The sequence below is a fragment of the Nilaparvata lugens genome, chromosome 11 (assembly GCF_014356525.2).
Source record: "Nilaparvata lugens isolate BPH chromosome 11, ASM1435652v1, whole genome shotgun sequence".
In the NCBI taxonomy this organism is placed as follows: domain Eukaryota; kingdom Metazoa; phylum Arthropoda; class Insecta; order Hemiptera; family Delphacidae; genus Nilaparvata; species Nilaparvata lugens.
In genome coordinates this window covers 4,572,795-4,596,885 of record NC_052514.1, presented here as the reverse complement: position 1 = coordinate 4,596,885, position 24,091 = coordinate 4,572,795, and the positions used below count along the sequence as shown (strand labels likewise).

The window sequence follows — 24,091 nt, the reverse complement described above, 5'->3', positions numbered from 1 at the left end:
CAATTCAGTTATTGTTTTGGAGTAGATAAAAAGCCAAATAGATGTCATAGAATACCTAAATTATTTGGATTAGTCCATCTAAATTCATAATTTATAGTTTGCAAGTTCATTTTGGAATAAAATTGTATCAGAATTATGCGTAAAAAACCAACCTTATTTTAAGATTGTGACATAACCTAAAAAAGTTCAAGCAAAATAATACAATGATTGCCTTGGAATTTATATTCCAATCTGAATATGATGAATGAATTAATGTCATATTCAACATAATAATATAACAATAATGAATTATTATTCCAGTTTTTTTTTCAAAACAAATACGTTTTCAAACTCAATAGCCTATTGAAATTTTTATTCCAAAATCACTGGTTAGGATCAATAATAGCGTAACGTAAAATGAAATGTTCATTCATTCACGTTTCAAAGGTTTTGCTTTGAATAGGCCTACAAAGAGATCGAAACGTATTTTTACAAAATAGTTTGAGGAGCATGCTCATTTGAATTGTCCCGCTGCAATCAGCTGTTTCCGTTTTGCTATAATGCCAACAATACAACAGCAAAATATTGTGAATTTCCCTCATGTTTGAACTGCGTCTCAAATAAGTCGCGAACTTGATAGACTCCGGAGTTTAGAAGATAAAATCGTGACTCAGAAAGTCAATTTAGACTCGAGAGCTTATTTTAGTCCTGGACTCTGTAAGTCGAGAGCTTTAGATCCCGAGCTCGGAAGCCGGCTCTAAGATACAGATCTAATAAGCATGCGCGTGTTCGTGGCGCATAGGTCTGAACGCCGCAGCTTGATATCGTGATGCCGCACTTGATACCCTCAACATTCATTCAGATTGTGAGAAGGCTATCCAAAAGGAATTGAAATTTTTATTTACAAGCATTTCAATGCAAATTTTTTATTAATACTGAAAATAAATCATAAATTAGGTTTATCCGCTAGTTTTAGAAGCCCATTATCATAATTCAAGTGTAAATATTGATGAGTTTCATATCTATTATAACTTGAATACATATCATATCTATTATAACTTGAATACCGTACATATCATAATCTATTCTATAACTTGAATACATATCATTTGTAGGTGATGGTTTCTTGAACCATTCCGAGCTGCGATGTATTAACACACTTTTTTTCTATGTATCTCACACGAAATGCAGTCAAATATTTAAGTTAATAATCAAAATCTTTTACTTGGTGACTGTAGTACTTTCGACCGTCTCGCGATCATTTTCAACAGTCAACTGTTTGAATTAATTTTTCGACTGCATGTCGTGTGAAATACATGGAAAAAAGTGTATCATTTGTACTTCACTACAAATACTGAAAACAAAAACTAAAAACAACTAATGAACTGTGAAATATAGATAGAAGTCTTGAAATTCTTGAGGAAATGAATTGAACCTACCGGGAAGCCGTCTAGTAGTCGGGGTCTACTTGACACCTGGTCATTTTGGCCATAGGCGACTACTTGTACCCTCGTAAAAATATACCATTGCCGTCGAGCTATCCCCCCGACTTCTTGACACCTACTGGACCAAAGGTGCCAACTAGTCATGACCGTAAACGACAACTTGACACCTCGCACCCTCGCGACTGGGTGTCCCCCCAACTAGTTGTCACCTCCTCAGAAAGGAGACAAGTAGACGGGTATATGGCTCACGTCTACTTGTCCCCTAAAAACCGGTTTTGAAAGGGGACAGTTAGTCGGGGTGGCACCTAGTCACGTACCCAACCTACCGTACTTTTATTTCAGTTTTAAAACTTGATAAATATAATGGAACTCTTCAATGGTTTATGTAGCAAAATGTTGTGATTTACAGCAATAGTGTTATAACAAATCGTATAACATGGATATACTTTCTATTCTATTCATTTTGGTTGTTGTTCAACTGATTTGGTATGCTTTATGGGTTTGCAGTCACTGGTAAAATTTATTCCGGATATATATTTCATCATTTCAATCATCAAGTATTTGATGATTCTATTTATGCAGGTTGTATGTTGTTGTAATGTATTGTTTTGTGTTTGGTTGCAGTCGCTGAAATACTCATTCCAGACGGCGGACCGACTTGCTTTGTGATGGAGTACGTGAACGGAGGGGAGCTGTTCTTCCACCTGTCACGTGAGCGCGTGTTCAGTGAGGAGCGGACTCGCTTCTACGGCGCTGAGATCATATCGGCACTGGGATACCTGCATCAGGAGGGCATCATCTATCGCGATCTGAAGGTATCGTTTAGAGCGATCTTAAGGTATCGTTTAAAGCGGTCTCTATCGTTTAGAGCGATCTTAAGTTATCGTTTAAAGCGGTCTCAAGTTATCGTTTAGAGCGATCTTGAGGTATCGTTTAAGAGCGATCTCAAGGTTGGGTATCGTTTGTTGTTGCGGCCTTTGATGTATCTTTTAAAGCGACCTTAAGATGGGATATCATTTGAAGCAGAGCATCACCTAGAGTGGCCTTAAGGTTAGTCAAAAGAAACTAAATGGAAACCGGAAACAATATTATTGATACATGGAAATCTTGAAAGATATACTTTACTCAATTGCACGAAAATAGTCCGACGGAAATTGGAACAGCTGAGAATCTCCTCACCCTACCTCCCCCCGCACACATAGACATTGTCAATTCGTCAGGTGTATTATAAAAATACTAATTAATTTTCTAATTATTATATAAATAACGTGTACCTTTCTTATATTTATTTATTTATTTACAATGCAAATGACACTAATGTAATAACATTGAAAGATGAAATAATAAGGTAGTCCTTGTGCTATTTTTCTTCCAAATTTATAAGTGACAAAGTCCAAGATAAGGTTAGAATTTCACGTGTACAATTTTTATAAAATTTTAGTCCAAAATAAACATTAAAACTATACATTGAATTTAGATGGCTTGAATTAATAAATTAATTTATAAGTATTCCACTCAATTGTCACTTGTAACGAATAATATTGAGTTATTTAAGAAAATTTGGAACCATTCAAGAAACACAAACTTGTAAACACTTCTAATTTCGGCACTCATGCCATTCTCGTTTTAATTAATTCTCATTCATGACAAACTGATGACAAACATTCATGACATCAACGTTGCACTCATCTGTTCCAATTTCCATCGGCCTATTTTCGGGCGAATGACTATAACGCTGGGTTGCACCGATTATTGAAATCCTCTTCAACGTGTCAATATCTCTTTTAAATAACCTCAACGACTCCAATAATGTCGCACACAACTCGACCAATAAGGGCGAGACTACACGAGGCGTTTTTTCAGTCGACACGATAGGACAGGAAGCTCTCGGATTGGCTGATTGGGTTGGCGTAACCAGTGAGCTTCTTGTCAAATCTATCAGATAGATTCATGTCGTTTCGTGCCGACTGAATAAACGCCTCGTGTGGCTTGACCCAAATTTAGTTGTATTTATTTATTTGTTGATGAGTTAATAACAGTTAATAAACAGTTATTGTAAAAACAGTGTAATAACAGTTATTACAGTTGATAAACTAAGTAAATTGTTTATCGTTTATATCAAGCTGACAAAGGTCAATATTTTTGTGAATAAGTTATATGTGTAGGCTACAGTCCGGGTCCTGTAAAGGCGGAGGGAGGGCCACTAGATTACAATACTACCCGTTCAAAAACATCGATCATATTTAAATGTGTCTTTCTATAAGCAGCAGATGCTCTTTTGTATCTTCTCAAAAGCAACGTGTTGCATCCGATAAGATACACAAGTAGCTTTTTGGAGTTACATCCTTTTAGCACAACACAGCCTATCAGCTGACATTTGCTCTTTCCATTGTTAGTGATACGTTGCAACTCTATCATTAAGGCTGTGCAAAGGCTAAAAATAAACGTTCTACTGATGATATTTTTCAAAGTATTTCAATTTGTATGCTATAAAGCTATCAATATATAAAAGTTTTCTCAGGAAAACATTTTTTTCCGATCATTACTTTTTGAGATATGAGTGCCTAATTTTAAATTTTTGGGACAGAACATTTCAAGTACGTTAAGAGATAAATCCATGAGATTTAGAGGATAGATTCTTCATGGTATTGTTGATCTAGTAAAACAAAAAGTTTCTGAAAATATCAGCTTTTGAGAAAGTGATTCAATTTACTAAAAATGACCAAAAATAACTATCAGTTGAGTTATTTTCGGTCATTTTTGGTAAATTGAATAACTTTCTTAAAATTTGATATTTTCAGGAAAGTTTTATCTTACTAGATCAACAATACCATGAAGAATCCATCCTCTAAATCTCATGGATTCATCTCTTACCGAATTTGAAATGTTCTGTCCCAAAAATTCAAACTTTAGGCGCACATATCTCAGAAATTAATGATCGGAAAAAAATGTTTACTGGGAAAACTTTTTAATTTTGATAGCTTGATATTTTACAGATCGAAAAACTTATCAAAAAAATTATTTTACATTAAAATTAAAAATTAAACTTATTAAAAAATATCACCAGTAGAAAGTTTATTTTTAGCCTTTGCTTTGCACAGCCTTAATTATTATTATTATTATTATTTCATCCACTGACCACCTGTAAAAGGGGTATAAGGATATGTCAATTTGTCATTAATCAAACAGTAACATGTTTTCTATTTTCTCAAACCTCCATCTTGAGGTTTGTAAATATCTTTGTATTCCTCCACTGAGTAGGCACATATGGATAGCAGCTCTCTTTTCAATAAAAATCTGAAAGCTTTACCTGACTTTTCTTTTATGTGAGATGGCAATAAGTTGTACATCCGGATACCTGAACTCCTTACCCCTCGCTCATACATAGTACTACGGTGTGCATCATCTCTCAAATTATTCCTGTATCTGGTCGAATATTGGTGAAATGTTTCTCCTGTATTAAATTCATTTATGTGTTTTTTTAAAAAGCAGATTGTTTCCAGAATATATAGGCTAGGAAGTGGGAGAATTCCAAGTTTTTTGAAATAGGGCCTACAGCTAGTTCGGATTGATTCCCTTATCATCACCCTCAATGCCCACTTCTGAAGTCTAAACACCTCCACTACACTGCTAGAATTACCCCAAAAAATAATTCCATAGTTCAGGAGGGAGTGAAACAGGGCGAAATACACACTTTTGAGAGCCATCGAATCCAGAGAAGCCTTCAGGTTTCTGAGAATAAAAATTGCTGAATTTAGTTTGGCCTTCAGGCATTCCAGATGTGGTTTCCATGAAAGATCAGAGTCAATCACCACTCCAAGAACTCTTATATTACTTATATTCGTATATAATGAAGAATCTCTGTGTGTAGGCAGCTTCCTCCATCTAGAGATCTAGGGTCTCTGAAGCTTGATGTTTTTGGCAAAGCCGTGAATATTACCCCGTGAACCATACCTTGCCTATATGCTGTTTCAAAGTCATGAAGGCAAAGCTACATGACACGTACTGTATTTTCCTACGCTTATAATAATAATAATAATAATAATAATAATAATAATAATAATAATGAACGTCGGTTGGCTTTTGCAGTTGGAGAACCTGCTTCTAGACAAGGACGGACACATAAAGATCGCCGACTTTGGCCTGTGCAAGGAGGACATCACCTACGGGCGGACAACGAAGACGTTCTGCGGCACACCCGAGTACCTGGCGCCCGAGGTGCTCGAAGACAACGACTATGGGAGGGCGGTCGACTGGTGGGGCATGGGTGTCGTCATGTATGAGATGATGTGCGGACGATTGCCATTCTACAACCGCGATCATGATGTCCTCTTCACTCTCATTCTCATGGAGGAGGTATGTGTTTAGAGTTTCCTATCTCTGTTTATCTATGGTCGACTGGTGGGGTAAGGGAGTCGTCATGTATTATACTAGTAGTTCTGTGAACAGTAGACCTCACGCAGTGTTCTCATTCACAAGTACCTGATTGAAACTATAGACCTTATGGAAATACAGCAATAGACTGGCTTCTCCACACATCTGTGTAATCACTTGTCAGCTGATTTATGATGAATAATTCTATAGTCTGATTTTTACTCTAATATTGGCGTATGAAGGAGGCTCCTTTTTCCTTTTATATTATCCTTGAAATGCAAAATTTCCAAAAACCTTGTATATACGTCGACGCGCAATTAAAAAAGGAACATACCTGTCAAATTTCATGAAAATCTATTACCGCGTTTCGCCGTAAATGCGCAACATATAAATATATAAACATTCAAACATTTAAACTTTGAGAGAAATGCCAAACCGTCGACTTAAATCTTAGACCTCACTTCGCTCGGTCAATGATGTGCGTACGACATGTTATTCTATTTGAATTAAAACATATTTATCACTTCTAATCAATATACGGAGTGTTACAGAAGTAGTGTCGAACATTTTAGGGTATTGTTCCTGGATGATAGGAGACTACAAATGTATTTGAAGTGAACAAAACACAGCGGTTATCCTTATAGCTGCCATTTTGTTTTTTTCACTTAGGAATTTTTATCTCAAGAACGATTATAATAATATTCATGACAATGAATTTTTCAAAAATTTAATAACGTAAGAAGTGGCCTATACTTCTATATTGATGTTGTTGTATTCGCATGTTTTCTACTTGTGATGTATAGCCAAAATTGGACAGCGGGCTGCACGGTGAATTGTAAACGAGGATTGGCTGAAAAGTTTAGTGTTCGTGTGAACGGTTGAAAGAGCGGCGAGTGGTTCGGAGAACGGCGCGGTGGTTGGTTATCAGCTGAGCTCCAACATTATGAAACATATGGCTAATGTTCGCTGTACGGCGAATTGTTCGATTCGCTGCGCTGTTCGAAATTCGGTTCGGCATGTGTGGACATAACTTCAGAACTCATGGCACAATGAAGTCTCAGTTTCTTGTGCATTATTTTATTCAATCTATAGGTTTAATGGTACATTCGATTTAATGAGTGTCTTAGAAACTGGGACTTGATGTAATCCATTCTCCCCAAAGTCATTCCACATTCTGAATGCTGTTTCATTGAAATTCGATAATCAAATTACATAACCTCGAGACTCAGTGTATTCCAAATTAAGGTTTAAAGCAGTTTTGGGCTGTTGTTTTTACCTGGATTGTATTTGTAAATAAAATTGTTAAAAAAATCGATTTTTTTCATTATAAGAGAGTTTCTCAGGTCTGCAGCAACTCCTCCATGCATACATGAGAGTATTTATTGTCATAAAAATTGTATAATTAAATAATTGTTGTTGATTGTGTTGTGGTTTTTAGGTGAAGTTTCCGCGCACGATTTCGCCCGAAGCGAAGAGCCTTCTGAGCGGTCTGCTGGTGAAGGACCCGAACAAGCGGCTGGGAGGGGGTCCGGATGATGCGCACGACATCATGGCGCATCCCTTCTTTGCGCCCATCAACTGGGCCGATCTACTGCAGAAAAAGGTATAATTCATTCTAATGGAGCGTTTACATTAGTCAGGTTTACTTGTATTCAAGTTAACTTGACCAATTTAATCGCAGCTTTAGGTCCGAGTTCTAGTACACTTATTAAATCGATTTAACTATAAAACCTACAGATTTAATGACCAATTAGATTTAATAAGTGGTCACATTATATTCAAAAAATGTTGTCATTATTTTGGAATCGAGAATATCTGTGTTTGAAAGTGCTGAAGAAATTTTATTACTTTCGGAGAAATTTTCAATCAAAATTCGGGAATGGAATAGTAAGGTCTATAAGCCTCTATTCCATTTCCAATCGTTTTATGAGTTTTTTATCATTGTTTAACTAGTAGTTCTGTGAACAGTCGACCTCGCTCAGTTTTCTCATCCACAAGTATCTGATGTCACCTGTTCCAGTTGATTCAGTTGAAACACAATTCACAGTTGAATCATAATTTACTCTTAAATACTGTTATTTGTTTTCTCAAAGATCAAAAACTCACTTTTGTTAATAAATTCAGTTCACGTTCTTTGAATTTGTATCCCATATGCTAATTTATCCAGTTCCTTGATAATCTTTCCATATGATAAAAATATTTCTCAACTATATTTTTTTATTATTTTTTCAATCAAGAATATTATAATTTCTTGAGCATTATTTAGTTCATTCAATCATTTTTTTATTATTTTAGTTTCAAACACCTTTTAAATTTGTTTTTCAAATGTGAGAATATTGATACTGATGGGCACGCATCATAAAAAATATTGAAACCCTACCTTATAGAAATAGACACGGCCAGACTTCTGTGTAATGCATGCAATGAATAATCCACTTGTCAGCTGATTGATTATGAATAATATATAGTCTAGTCTGATTAATCCTATCTTCAGAGTAGATGATATATAATATAGTGATATCAGAGTATGGAGGAATTCCTTTTCCTTTCATATTATCCTTAAAATACAAAATTTCAAAAAACCTTGTGTGTATATATCGACGCGCAGTTGAAAAAGGAATATTCCTGCCAAATCTCATCGGATTCTATCAACGCGTTTGGCCGTAATCGCGTTACATACAGACAGACAAAAAAGCAAATCGAGTTGAAACATAGACCTCACTACGTTCGGTCAATAAATAAATACTTTGGTAGTTCATTATGGTTTTTCCTAGTCAAACGATTTGACAACAGTGCGAAGCTGAAAAGGGATGGAGCTATGTGTTTTTTGTCGAGGCGATTCAAGCCAAGTCAAGGCGAGTGGCGAGCCGAGCATCCCATCCACACTTTCGTCAAGTGTCTTGTTTCTCATGCTAACTTGCTTTCGGCAAGTGACTCGGCAAGCGACTTGGCAAGAGTGTGGCCTAGACATTAGAATATTACTTCTTCCCGTGTAGCCTTCAATGGAACCATTCTTTAATGTATTCTATTGATACAGGAAATCTTTATATACTGTATTACTGTTGTCTTATTTCTCTCTTCCCATGAGTTGTCTTTGACTAAACATAACTAAAGTGCGGTTCCACATCTCATGCTTTGCAGGTCTTATGGACTTGTTTGTGTGGACTGGACCAACTTATTGACCTTTTTTCGATTTTTCAGAATTGTGTGGGCCCGGCAGATGCTGTGATAGACGATCCTCTACAGTTATGAAACCTTTTTATGCTTTTTTCCCTTCTTTTCTTCTTCTTCTTCTTCTTCTTCTTCTTCTTCTTTCTCTTCTTCTTCTTCTTCTTCTTCTTCTTCTTCTTCTTCTTCTTCTTCTTCTTCTTCTTCTTCTTCTTCTTCTTCTTCTTCTTCTTCTTCTTCTTCTTCTTCTTCTTCTTTGGCTGTGTCTTATCCCATTTGAATGGGGTCGGCATTCCTTCCTCTTAGTCTGCCTCTCCACAAAGCTCTATCCAATGCTTGCTCTCTCCTCCAACCACTCTCCCGCAAGTCAGCCGCTATTCTATCTCCCCACCTCATCCTAGGTCTACCTCGTCCTCTCACACCATCCAAAACCAAATCCTGCACTCTTCGTCCAACATAATCCTCCTCCCGTCGCTGTACATGCCCAAACCACCTCATCCTTGTCTCCTGCATTTTCTTTCCCAGTGGTCCAACTTTTACAGTTCCTCTAATCAATTCATTTCTTATTTTATCTCTTCTTGTAACCCCACACATCCATCTTAACATTCTCATCTCAGTCACTTCCATCTTTCGTTCCTGTTTCTTTGAAATGTGCCATGTTTCTGTTCCATACAGCATAGCTGGCCTCACAACTGATCTATACACTTTTCCCTTCATTTGACAATTCACTCTCTTATCACAAAGAACACCACTCATTTTTCTCCAGTTCATCCATCCACAATTTATTCTATGCTGTATTTCCACATCAGGCCCTCCATCTCTCTGTACACTTGAACCCAGGTACTTAAAACTTGCAACTGGTTGGAGTTGGTTTCCTTCAAGCTGTAAGGGTAGCCCATCATTGTTTCCCAATACCATGTACTCCTCCCTTCTTTTCTATATTTTGTAATTCTATATTTTTCCTTGCAATTTAATTGTTCAATTAAATCCTCTACACAAATGAGATGAATCGATTCAGACTCTTCTTCGCACACAGGCACCATAGCCCATGTGAACAATATTCTCTCTCTCTGTATTTTTGTTACTATCATGCCAACATGTTTGTGTCAATGAAGAGGAAATAATTTAATTAACGTGAATTTGTGTTTGGTTGCAGATAGCGCCGCTATTTAAGCCACAGGTGACCTCGGACACTGACACCCGCTACTTCGACTCTGAGTTTACGGGCGAGCCTGTTGAGCTGACCCCACCGGACACAAGTGGCGCATGCCCACTCAACAGCATTGCAGAGGAGATGGGCGAGCAAATGCAGCCTCACTTCCCCCACTTCAGCTACCAGGACATGGCTTCCACGTTGGGCACTAGCGCCTCGATCAGTCTGAGTCTCAGCTCGCATTCGCTCATACACAACTAGGTTGTCTGTCGTTCCCCGACCAATGTGGTACATAGAGTAATGATCACATAAACAATAAAGATTTGTAGAACATGTCTAGACACGGAGTCGTATTCTTTTTTATTCAATTCAATTCAATTTATTAAAAACACAAAACAAAATTACAAATAATTACGAAACAAATAAAACACAAATAGAAAGGAATAATCGAATAGGAAGTAATGTTCTTTATAAAGCAGAAATTTAAATTCAAACCAGTATTCTAAGGATGCTTCAAGCAAAACACTACTGTGTTATGACAACATATTAGAGTTTAGTCAATGAGATACAGATTTCTATCCTATAATTCCATTCCAATTGATATTGAAAGATTGGGCTACAACCAATGTGACTGTGATTATTCATTAAAATACAGCGTGATTCAAAAAGAATACCACAACTTTGAAAATCTGTATTCCATCAAGGAAATCTAATAGAAACTTGGGTTATGAATCAAAATGAAGAGTATTAAAATAAGTTTTTCCCCACTAGAAAACAAGTTCACAAATGTTCAATGTGACCCCCTCCAGACACTCGAGTGATATCAATACGATACTCGAACTCGTTGCACACCCTCAGTAGCATATCGGGCGTAACAGTTTGTATAGCTGCATAGCCACCTCTAATACAAGGCCGCGGCCTACGATATTGCAAAGTCGCAGTGTAGGCCTAGAATCTAATACATGATTGGTGAAAAATATTTTTAAAAATACCAGCTGATCTTTTTCACCAATCATGTATTAGATTCTAGGCCTACACTGCGACTTTGCAATATCGTAGGCCGCGGCCTTGTATTAGAGGTGGCTATGATAGCTGCTGTTATTTCTTGTTTGAGCTCCTCAATGTTAGCTGGTAGAGGCGGTCGATAACCTTATCTTTAACGTACCCCCATAGAAAAAAATCGCAGGGGGTGAGGTCAGGGTGTCTTGGAGGCCAGTGATGAAGTGCTCTGTCTCGAGCTGCTTGGCTTGAAAGATATCACTCGAGGAGGGGGTCACATTGAACATTATTTGTGAACTTGTTTTCTAGCGGGGAAAAACTTATTTTAATACTCTTCATTTTGATTTGTAACCCAAGTTTCTATTATGTCTCCTTGATTAAATATAGATTTTCAAAGTTGTGGTATTCTTTTTGAATCACGGTGTACATCTTGAATGAATGATCAATGTCCAATTGGTTCTAGCAAACACATTTTCTCAATCATTCTTTCTAATGTTTTGACTTTTTATTTCTGAATTTGTTTTAATGACAGAGTCAATGAGGGTGAAATATCGAATTTCAAATTTATAAACTTCTACGATAGATCGCTATGTTAAGGCTGTGCAAAGGCTAAAAATAAACTTTTTAATCGTGATATTTTTCAAAGTTTTTAGATTTGTATATCATCAAGCTATCAAAATGAAAAAGTTTTCTCAGGAAAACATTATTTCCCATCATTACTTTTTGAGATATGAGCGACTGAAGTTTAAATTTTTGGGATAGAACATTTCAAATTCGGTACGATATAAATCCATGAGATTTAGAGGATGGATTCTCCATGGTATTGTTGATCTAGTAAAACAAAAATTTTCTGAAAATATTAATTTTTGGAAAAGTTTTTCAATTTACCAAAAATAGCTCAACTAAAAGTTTTTTTTTGTTAATTTTAGTGAATTGAATAACTATCTTAAAAATTGATATTTTCAGAAAATTTTTATTTATTCAATCAACAATACCATGTAGAATTTATCCTCTAAATCTCATAGATTTATCTCTTACCGTATTTGAAATGTTATGTCCCAAAAATTTAAACTTTAGGCGCTCATATCTGAAAAAGTAATGATCAGAAAAAAAATGTTTTCCTGAGAAAACTTTTTCATTTTGATAGCTTGATGATATACAAATCAAAAAACTTTTAAAAATATCACGAGTAAAAAGTTTTTTTTAGCCTTTGCACAGTCTTAATAAGGCGAGCGAAGCGAGCCTTCCGCTTAGTATGTACGATCAGTAATGAGTGTAATGATCACATCATAAATCAAATCATTCTTTATTGTTGTAAAACATTACAATAATGTTAAAAACAAACGTCATATAAGTTAAAACAATAAAGATCTGTAGAACATGTCTAGACTCGGAACCGTATTCTTTTATGATTAAATATGAAGTAATATTCTTTACAAAGCAGACGGTTATCGGAAAGTATAATATACCGTTATCAATTCGACAGAGTGAGAGCGGGACAAATAATGTGACAAGCAGTGATGACGTCACGACGTACTCAGTGTACGTGTGTATAGGAGCCATGTTCCACTCCCATTTGACCGCGGGGCGGAATTGGTGTATGTCCTTTCAAGGTACGTCTTGGTCTTCTTTTCTTTCTCCTCCTCCTCTACCTCTCACCTCATCCTTCTCTTGTTCTCTTCTTCTCCTCATTCCTTCATCTGTTACCTTATAATTTCAATTTCGTTACCCTCATCTTCGTTGGTTATCATTGAGGTAACAGGTACAGATATAAGCGCCGCGAACATGAGCAATTCACTTTTAATCAGCTGATGCCAAGCTTTTTATATCTGTATCTTACCGTTTCTGTAAAAATACAGATATAATCAGCTGATTAAAAGTGAATTGCTCATGTTCGCGACGCGTATATCTGTACGCACCTTTAGTCGTAGCATTAATTGACTCATACACAAGTAGTTGAAAGAATAATTATAGACTAGGAACAAAGATGTGATAATTCACCATATTAAAGTGAAATGGGAGAAATGTGAAACTAACTTCTTTTACATTAATTTCACCTTTATATGGAGAAATTCTACATGGAACAGAGATGGTGTAAATTTCTTTCAACTAGTTGTTCAAGAGCGATTAATTGAATGCTACGACTAATGATAACCAACAAGAGGTGGACAATGAAATTGAAATGATGAGGTAACAGGTGGAGGAATGAAGGAGGAGGAGGAGGAGGAGAAAAAGAAGAAGAAGAAGAAGAGTGCAATGCAAATATAGAGAAGAAGATTCTTCGAACGAGAAACAGAATAAGTTAGGATCTTCTTTTCCACATTCTGCTCGTAGTTTTCTCAACATTGGTTATTGAATATCGTGCAACTTATTTCATTGATCTACTGACTCTGATACATGATCTATATTTTATTATTGCCCCAGTGTTTGTTATATCATCGAAAATTTCACTATGCTCCTTAATTTTCTATTCTTTCTATCCTCATCTCTTTCTTATTTTTGTCTTCCATCTTCGTCTTCTTTCTTTCATTTTGTTCTTGTCAAGGTTGTTTATAAACGCAATAAGTTCATTATAAATGAATATTTGATATTTTTTCTCCTTCAAACTTGAAAGGAAGAGAAGCGTGATTATATTTCCTCAAATCATCTTGAGAAGAGATTTGAATATTATCTTGATAATACTTATAGTACTTCTTTCATTTTTCACCCATTTATGTGAAACTTGATAAAAGCATAGAGAAACAATAGCGTAAGTAGATATCCCATGGTATATGTTGCAACTTTTACTGTTATCTCAAGCCGATAGTCCACGTAGTTCTTTCCTGTGAAACTGTGTGATGCTCGTAGTCTCTCATACTGTACCGTTTATACACTCTCATCCCAACAAAACAGTAAAAGTCGACAATAATCGGCTTGAGATAACAGTAAAAGTTGCAACATAAATGCCCTATACCATGGGATATCTACTTACGCTATTGTTTCTCTATGATAAAAGACAGAATGTTTCTTGTGCTTAAAACTGTTCATTGAAATAAGATTTCAATCATTGTTTTGTCAACTCAGCTTTATCACTGCTCTTACTCTGTATTTTCTATTTATTTGAAAAGTGATTAATAAGCTAGAAGGTTTATTGACTGAATATTAATTGCATTTTCCTGTATGATTGTTCCCAGTTCAATCTTGAATAAATTAAATATAAATATTATTTTATGTATCGTTTAATTTGTTCATTGTTTACAGACTGTACAGTTTTGCATTTTCATGTTTCAGTTATAATTTTCGATTCATATTTTTATGATGTACTTCTGTGAACAGTCTAATGTTTCAGACATTGTTGATACAATAGAACGGGTAAGAAAAATGCTGAATGCTAATACTTTAATAATATTATTATTAATAAGAATGGATTTTGTTTCAATGTATTAGTTTTGTTACAAGAGACAATGTAAGGAAAATGTTGGATACAAAATATGCTCTTTCAACAATCTTAATAGATGTGAAAATTGAATTTGCTCTTGAAATAACAGTAATAAATGTATTGTGTTGAATATGGTGTCTCTTCAAGATTTATTGTAGTTAGCTTGACAGTAGTCAGGTTTGGTTGTAGCACGGCTACCCATTCTCTGAACACTGTCAAAGTTATGTGAACTGTACCGATCTAAACAAAGAACTGATAGCTGGTTTTTCTATCAAGATTTAGTAACCAAAGCTTTAAAAATTTCAAAGCAAAAATTGTGTCGGTTTTTAAGATTTTTTGAAAGGAGATTCAAGACGAGAGAAGTGAAGTCTACTATTTACGAATTTTTTACAAAAATTCCAACGAGTATTATAAGGAAATGTAAGGCTATTATACTGATAAAATTACCCATTTCCTTGGAATTTCGATTTTGAATGCTATTCATGCAACGCTTAGTCAATGTTTGATATTGGTTTCTCTAAATTTTTTAGTCAATATTTGATTTAAATTTCCAGACATGAGATTTGAACTAAAATGTTTTGTCTTATGTCGTAGTAGAGTAGACAAAGCTATAAGAACTTACAGTGAGTTATCTACCTTACTTAAATTCTAAAACTATCAATTAAGTAGATTTACTTATTTCTAAAGATTATAAAATTAATAATTACTATTGAAGGAAAATCAAAATTAAATGCTGTAAATCACCCCGAAGAGACTTCTGCCAGGTGATTTACAGCATTTAATTTGGATTTTCGTTTAATAATGATTATTAATTCATTAGAATTTGAATAATTGCAATATATCAGTAATTTCCGTCAATAGTAAATTTTTTTGAGACTAAACTGATGATCAATAACTGTCTATTATGAAACCTCTTTCTGTGGGAAAAACTTGAATTTTGTATCACATCAATTGCGTTTCGCTGTTGATAAATCAAAGTAAATTGAATATTAGTTCATAGTTTTTTGAGAGTCAAAAAAATATAAAATGATTACAACTTTTGGTAATAGAATTCTCTTGATGATCAATAGAATTTGTTAATTTAGTATAGCTTTGATTGCACAGAAATCTAATTTCAATTGTGAAAAAATGTGACTAGTGGAAATTTATCTTCGAATTAGTACCTTGTAATCAGGTTTAAATTGAATAATCTGTACTATAAATCGTAATTATTCTAATTTAGGGGAAATTCTTCTATTGTGAACATATCTTTCTTTTCTTTCTTCCTCTTTTCTATCTTCTATTCTTCTTTCCTATTATTCTACGTGCATTTCGTTAGTCATTAGTTGAGGCCCAAAATTTCATCAAATGAAAATCTAGGCTCAGATTTAGCCTAATTGAAAAAAAACTATGGAAATAATTCTATTATTGATTAATACTGTTGAATAATGATGAATCGACCAATCGTGTTGATTAGGGTTTTGTTGATTAATTGAGTAAGCATGGAAAGTTGAAATTTTCCTGTAAATAAGAAAAATGTATATGAATATTTATGTAAGTGATAAGAATAATGATGTGTCTTAATGCACTACTGTAATGTCTAATATTTATAAATTATTATTACGGTAATTTACTATACTTTAAGAAATTATTGTTATTACAATATCATTATTTACTCTTTATTTTTGTCTTGTTTGTTTGATTAGTATTTTTAATATTTGTATTGGCTTTGTTTCCTTATCCTTAATAGTAAAGTTAATGTTTTTTCTTTTTTTTTTGGTCCTGAGTGCTCAGTGAAAAAACTATATCAGTGAAAATTTAAAAATTAAAAAAATGTAGTTAGTAAATTAATTAATGAAATTAAGGTAAGTAAAGGTGATCAAAGTCTGAATCTTTAGGTAATGTTGAATTTAAATTAATATTCATTAATGTTAAGCTCAACGTTGCATGTCCTCCTAAGTCAATAATAACTCTTGCAAATTAATTTCGTAGAAAATTATCAAAATATTATCTTTCGAAAAAATATTAAAATACAGTTTCAGGGTAAAATTTCTGTACAGAGTATATAGATAAAATGATATTTTCTAAGTTGTTCGCCAAAGATTTGTAGTTTCACGTGTAAAATTTATCAATTTTTTTCAAATCCCTGAATTAGATTTTTGTTGAAATAACATTTTTTGAGAATTAAAATTAATTGAATTACAATAAGCAATAGTATCAAAATTATGTAAAATTTATCTTTTTTTCAAATCCCTGAATTAGACTTTTGTTGAATTATATCATTTTTTGAGATTAAAATTAATTGAATTACAATAAGCAATAGTATCAAAATTATGCTTGAATACTGGATACATTTGGAGATGAACATACAAAGATTCCATTAAAAACTATATCATTGAGAAACTTTCCAAATTTGTTAAATTTGCATGGTCTACCTGTGATAGATCTACAGAATATTCAAATAATTTTCATATTTTTGTGAAAATATACTCCACAATATTTTCTTATTCAATGTGTGTTACAATGTAGTACTGAAAGGACTTGAATATGTATATTTTAGGAACATCTTATTCTTCACAAAGAGAATTAAGTACAACTATTAAATTATAAAAAATACAAAATATCAGTACAAGATGCTAAAAAATACAAAACTGTTGAGTAAGTACAAATAGTTTATTTGTAGTAAAAAGTATCATGCATCTTTAACAAAATTGGGAAAAATTCAATTTTGGAGTCAACAAAAATCGGAATCATTGGTATGTTTTGTATTAGAAATTGTGTATTCATAATATTGACTGAGCCTTTCACTATTGTTTGAAACTAAATTTGTGTAAATATTGTGTATTATATTATCATACTACAATAAAAATGTATTAGAAAAGAAATCTTGTTTAGTAAGTTACTACCGTACTTAATTTCCCGAGTCTCCAATTATTACAGATTTCTATTACAGTAGATGAGATGAGGTGGTATTGATTGGCCCTATAGGCCAAACGAAGCGTTTTTTTAGGCGTACGAGTCGGCAGGGCAGCAAGCTCTCCAATTGATTCCCGAACGCAAACTCAATCAGCCAATCGGAGAGCTTTCTGCCCTGCCGACTAATCTTAAAACGCCTGAAAAAACGCTCGTGTTGCATCGCCCTAAGATTTTACTTTTAATTAATACTTGGAAATTTCAGAGTCAATAGTTATCAAAATATGAGGCATTTTAGTCAACAGTAGATGTCATAATTCCAAGAATTTCTTATCGTACTTAGAGTATAGTAGAGGAGGAGATATTATATCGAATTAAAAGACTTGAAATTGTGAAAATGACTGATTTATTAGAATGTAAAGGTGCGTACAGATTTACGCGCCGCGAACATGAGCTTTTTAATCAGCTGATGCCAAGCTTTTTTTATCTGTATCTTACCGTTTCTGTAAAATACAGATATAGTCAGCTGATTAAAAGTGAATTGCTCATGTTCGCGGCGCGTATATTGTACGCACCTTTAGACATTTCATTGGTTTTGACAACTCAACGTCTTTTAATTCAATAGTAGAAGTAGTATATTTTTAATTGAGGTCATATTCATATTATAATCTAGAAATACTAAACAATCTTAGAGATTGAGGCCCGGCTGCACAAAAGCCTGTTAAATTTTAATCATGATTATATTCCACAAGAAACAATTGGAGAAGCCTCCTTTTCGAAAATACCTCTGATTGGTTCTCGGGATTAATCAGCAATCAGTTATTTGAATATGAGACATTTCATTCCATTAAATCGTTGGTTGTAGCAATTCCTGCCCTCCCGACTCTGAAAACCGCTTAAGGTTGTGCAAAGGCTAAAAATAAACTTTCTACTCGTGATATTTTTCTAAATTTTTCGATTTGTATAACATCAAGCTATCAAATTGAAAAAGTTTTCTCAGGAGAACATTTTTTTCCGATCATTACTTTTTGAGATATGAGCGCCTAAAGTTTGAATTTTTGGGACAGAAAATTAGTAAATCAGTAAGAGATAAATCCATGAGATACAGAGGATGGATTTTTCATGGTATTGTTGATCCAGTAAAACAAACATTTTCTGAAAATATCAATTATTGAAAAAGTTACTCAATTTACCCAAAATAACTCAACTAAAAGTTATTTTTAGTGAATTGAATAACTATCTTAAAAATCAATATTTTCAGAAAATTTTTGTTTCACTAGATCAGCAATACCATGAAGAATCTATCCTCTAAATCTCATGGATTTATCTCTTACCGAATTTGAAATGTTCTGTCCCAAAAATTCAAACTTCAGGCGCTCATATCTCAAAAAGTAATGATCAGAAAAAATAATTTCCTGAGAAAACTTTTTCATTTTGATAGCTTGATGATATACAAATCGAAAAACTTTGAAAAATATCACGAGTAGAAAGTTTATTTTTATCCTTTGCACAGCCTCGATATGGTCTTGCTCTAAGTAATAAGTTATTTTATTTATCTCTTTTCTGTATAGGGCTAATTTTATATAAATAGAAAGAAAAATAAAAATCTTAGTACCCTTTTTGAAATATTTAATCACAACATGTTTCGGACATTGATGCCATTTTCAAGTGAAAGTGATCACTTGAAAATGGCATCAATGTCCGAAACATGTTGTGATTAAATATTTCGAAAAGGGTACTAAGATTTTTATTTTTCTTTCTATTTATAAGTTATTTTATATTTGATTGGTAATAAAGAAAAGTATTCAATTCATTCCCAAACTTGATTCTACTTCCAGGGTAATTTTACAGCGGTTCGCTGTTTGACATTCATTTCAGCAGAGACTTGAGAACTGAAGGAAATGAAATAAACAGAATAATGAATGAGCTGTGAGCTGGCTGACTAGACAATGGGTAAGTGATTTCAAATATTGTTTCCTCAAAGAAAAGTTTTTTTCAATTTTGGTTAGTCAGTTACGTGCAGCCCTGTAAGCCTCAACAAAGACTCACTTGATAATGATTCAGTCTTCTTGTTAGATTATATCACAATATTTGTCGTATTGACAATATAGCCTACACTGAACTATGTGATCAATGATTATATAAACATAAGTAGTGCGTTTTAGGTTTTAAATATTAATGCGCACTATCTTATTACTATCTTTCTCTGAACAAATATATGGACAGTTATTTTAGACGTATGCCTAATAATGACCTCTCTGTTTATAGAACTATGGCCGAACTAGACCAGTAAGAATATTGTTGACCGTCTGATTCATATTGAAATCATAAGTTCTATTTACTCTATAAGCCTGTTTTTTCATTCCCAAACATAAGTGGTTAGGCCTATGTGTTTTATCAGGCCCCGGACTATAAATGGGCGCCAAATTTTTGAGGCCGCAAATAAGAGATGATAAAAATAATTTAGAGAATCAAAATACCCACACAAGATTTTCAAAAATACATACCAGAGCAGAACATGTAATTAATAATAAGGAGTTTATTCATAAATGCATACATTACATATTTTTTCATACATTTTCAATAATATAACAATATTCAAGGTTTACAAAATGATACCTCACTATATAATATATGTGTCGAGGTTATCATCAAATTATTACTAATTTATGCTACAACAGATAATACAAAAATTCCAAAAAAATCTAAAACTATATCTTTTACCTTAAGCATCATCTAGTACAAAAGATGCTAAACCGAGGTACTATTTTCTACCTATAAATTAACTTATTTAAAAAGAATACTACTTAAATCTAAATCCTACCTACTATTAGTTACTCACTACTTTGTATCCCAATACTGAATAACCAATGTCTAATTTTTCTTTTGAAGCTATTGAAATTTTCCTCTCCTTTGATTTCTAATGGTATTCTATTAGATATTGTAGGCCCTAAATATCCTAGTGATCTTTGCCCAAATGCTGTATTCATTCTTGATACTTCTTGGTTGTAACGTTCTCTTATTCTAGTATTATGGCTATGATTTATGATATGGTTTCTATTTTGATGTTTTTTCATATACCCTAATAACAACAATATATACAATTGCCTAACGCTGAGTACTCTATTTTCTATAAATAATTCTACAGTTGGAAACCGGATTTCCCTGTTCCCATTATTTTCAAATTCGTTTTTGAGTTTTAAGTAATGGATCTATAAAACTGAAGTTAGCTGCACCCCAAACTAACAGACCGTACCTTAAAAGAGATTCAACTATGTCAAGTATACAGTTTTTAACATTTCTTTGTCTATGATACGCCTTAATTGATAGAATTAATTAGGAATATAGACTACCGGAAATGTAAAATGCAAATAGTAAGAAACATGAAAATTATAAGCTGATTTCTTATGAACTATATATACTAGTAGTTCTGTGAACAGTAGCCCTCACGCGTTTTCTCATCCACAAGTATCTAATGTCACCTGTTCTAGTTGATTCAGTTGAATCACAATTCACAGTTGAATCATAATTTACTCTTAAAAACTGTTATTTGTTTTCTCCAAGATCAAAAACTCACTTATGTTTATAAACTTAGATCACGTTTGAATTTGTGTCTCATATGATAAGGTAGAATTGTTTCAATAATTGTTTTGAAATCACACTTTCTACTTTCGTAGAACGACATTATTTATCCAGTTCCGTGATAATCTTTCCATCTGATGAAAATATTTCTCAACTATTTTAAAATTAATTTTTCAATCAAGAATATTATAATTTATTCAACATTATTTAGTTCATTTAATCATTTTTTATTTTATTTTCAATCATCTATAAAATTTGTTTTTCAAATGTGAGAATATTGATACTGATGGGCACGCATCATAAAAAATATTGAAACCCTACCTTATAGAAATAGACACGGCCAGACATATGTGTAATGCATTCAATGAATAATCCACTTGTCAGCTGATTGATTATGAATAATTCTATAGTCTGATCAATCCTATCTTCAGAGTAGATGATATATAGTGATATCACAGTATGGAGGAATTCCTTTTCTTTCCATATTATCCTTAAAATGCAAAATTTCAAAAAACCTTTTGTATACATCGACGCGCAGTTGAAAAAGGAATATTCCTGACAAATCTCATCGAATTCTATCAACGCGTTTGGCCGTAATCGCGTTACATACAGACAGACAAAAGAAACCCGAGTTGAAAAATAAACTTCACTACGTTCGGTCAATTAGTTTTTTTTTTAAATTTAACTGATAAGATTTAAATACTATACTCTCTGTTCTTGTTTAAAATATCACAGAAAGAGGCCATATCACAAGCTGCGATCAAACTTTATGCCTCCTACCCTAATGACATTAGAAGTGAATTTGAAAATGGATGTTTGCACTTTAAAATGTATGAAGAACAGGAAGAACTTGGTGGAATCCATGACTATAAATAAATTATTTTTTAATTTTTGAATAAATTATAGAACATGAATTGAAGTTTACTTTTTCAAATCTTGAAGTAGCTGTTAAGCAGTTTATTTTTCTAAGCAGAGCAGTCAGCAACTGCTCTGTAGAGAGAGGATTTTCCGCTTTGATCCGTCTGAAGAATGTTATAAGAGGTCTACAGTTTTGTGTTTGAAAGACGTGATCTTGATATTCATTTCATAAGATATAAGTAACATAGATTATTTGCTTTTACATTATAGTAACTAGTAGTTCTGTGAACAGTAGACCTCACGCAGTATTCTCATCCACAAGTACCTGATTGAAACTATAGACCTTATGGAAATACAGCAATAGACTAGCTTCTCCACACATCTGTGTAATCACTTGTCAGCTGATTTATGATGAATAATTCTATAGTCTGATTTTTACTCTTATATTGGCGTATGAAGAAGGCTCCTTTTTCCTTTTATATTATCCTTGAAATGCAATATCTGCAAAAAACTTGTATATACGTCGACGCGCAATTAAAAAAGGAACATACCTGTCAAATGTCATGAAAATCTATTACCGCGTTTCGCCGTAAATGCGCACATATAAACATTTAAACTTTAAGAGAAATGCCAAACCGTCGACTTGAATCTTAGACCTCACTTCGCTCGGTCAATAAGGGAGGCGCCAGTAGAACATTTGCCCAGGGCGCCATTCAACTAAGCCCCCCCGGTGGCTGTGTTTTATCAGTGCTAAATAAATATTCTCAATGCTTTCCATTCAGTTAATACTGAAAGTTGGAAGTGAATTCCACTATATAGATGGCACTGGACATTGGGATTTTTAATAAAACTGTACCTATTCTTTAAAACGGATAGCTATTGGAAATTCTTCTGTTCCTTTTCTCCTTATTCAGTTATTCTTTATCTCATGCTTCTCTATCCTTATGCTACTTCTTTATAACTCATCTTAGTTCTTATCGTCCTTTTATTTATCTTCCTCACTCTTTATCGTCCTTTTACTTATTTTTCCACTCTCCTCTAGTTTCTTCTTTCTCTACCTTCGTATTCTTCCCCCATCTTGAAGCACTGGTTATTTTCTATTTCACCTTATTTCTTCTTTTTATAATCTATATTCTTCATATTCGCTCCCCCATCTTATAGACTGGATTCTTCCACTTAATATCCTTCTTCTCTTCATAATCTATATTCTTCTTCTAATAATTCTAATGAATTGCCTCACGATTTTTCAACTGTCTTTCTCACACACACACATTCTCGTTCTCTCTCTCTTTTCTCGGTTTTTTATTCTTCAACTCTTCATTCATACTTTCTCATCACCTCCTCCTTCTCCTAGTTCTTTATGTTTTCCTGCTATTATCCTTTATTCCGCACATCAAATTCAAATTTATTTTGTCAATCAAAACAATTACAATTTCAAAGAAAATAGTATACATAACAGAAAACTCCATAATAAACAAAAAATGAAATAGAATTAATCATTCAACATCAGCTTAGTTTATCAAGAATGTATATAAATAGGAAAATATATAATGTATACAATAATACTTATAATTTAAAAAATGATTTGACAAATTTTACTGAGCGCAAAAAAATATAAAATTTTTGTCCACGCTCGGGAGTTAAGATAAGTCTTAATGCAGTGTTATAAAGAGTGCCCATGCAGTGTTAAAATCCCATTTTCATTTTCTCATCTCTTCTCTCACCTCTTCATCTTCCACATTTTTGTTCTTCCTCCTCCTCCTCCCTCATTCTCCTCATCCTCCTCCTCCTCCTCCCTCATTCTCCTCATCCTCCTCCTCCTCCTCCTCCTCCTCCTCCTTCTTCTCCTCATTCTCCTCCTCCTTCTCCCCATCTTCGCCTCTCTTATCTCTAACATTAGTCACAGTTGACAAAACCGATGACTAATCACTCTATCGAGATTATATCCATAATCCACTACTCTACAACAATGGCTATAGATTAACACCGAGAACTAAGAAAGTTAAATTCTATCTATTACTGATAACAATAATACATGTAAGACCCACTCAAAACTGTCAGCATTTCGTATAGATAACATTGATACCTTCCCATTCTACCAATACTGACAGTTTGTAGTAGATCTAACTATTGACCATAATCCACTGACTATCCTACAACAATGGATATATAGATTAACACAGAGAACTAAGAAAGTCTAGTTTTATCTATTATTGATAACAT

At 33.6% G+C, this 24,091-nt stretch overlaps 1 protein-coding gene across 1 annotated transcript in view; it reads left to right on the top strand.

Annotated features, from left to right (window-relative positions):
• LOC111057761 (RAC serine/threonine-protein kinase) overlaps positions 1-10,388 on the top strand; it is a 33,446-nt gene extending 23,058 nt beyond the window's left edge. The window contains 5 exon segments of the mRNA XM_039437451.1: positions 2,049-2,079; positions 2,082-2,239; positions 5,514-5,780; positions 7,237-7,401; positions 10,123-10,388. Coding sequence (XP_039293385.1) covers positions 2,049-2,079; positions 2,082-2,239; positions 5,514-5,780; positions 7,237-7,401; positions 10,123-10,380 — 879 coding nt within the window. The 3' untranslated portion in view covers positions 10,381-10,388.
• The last annotated feature ends 13,703 nt before the right edge of the window (positions 10,389-24,091 follow it).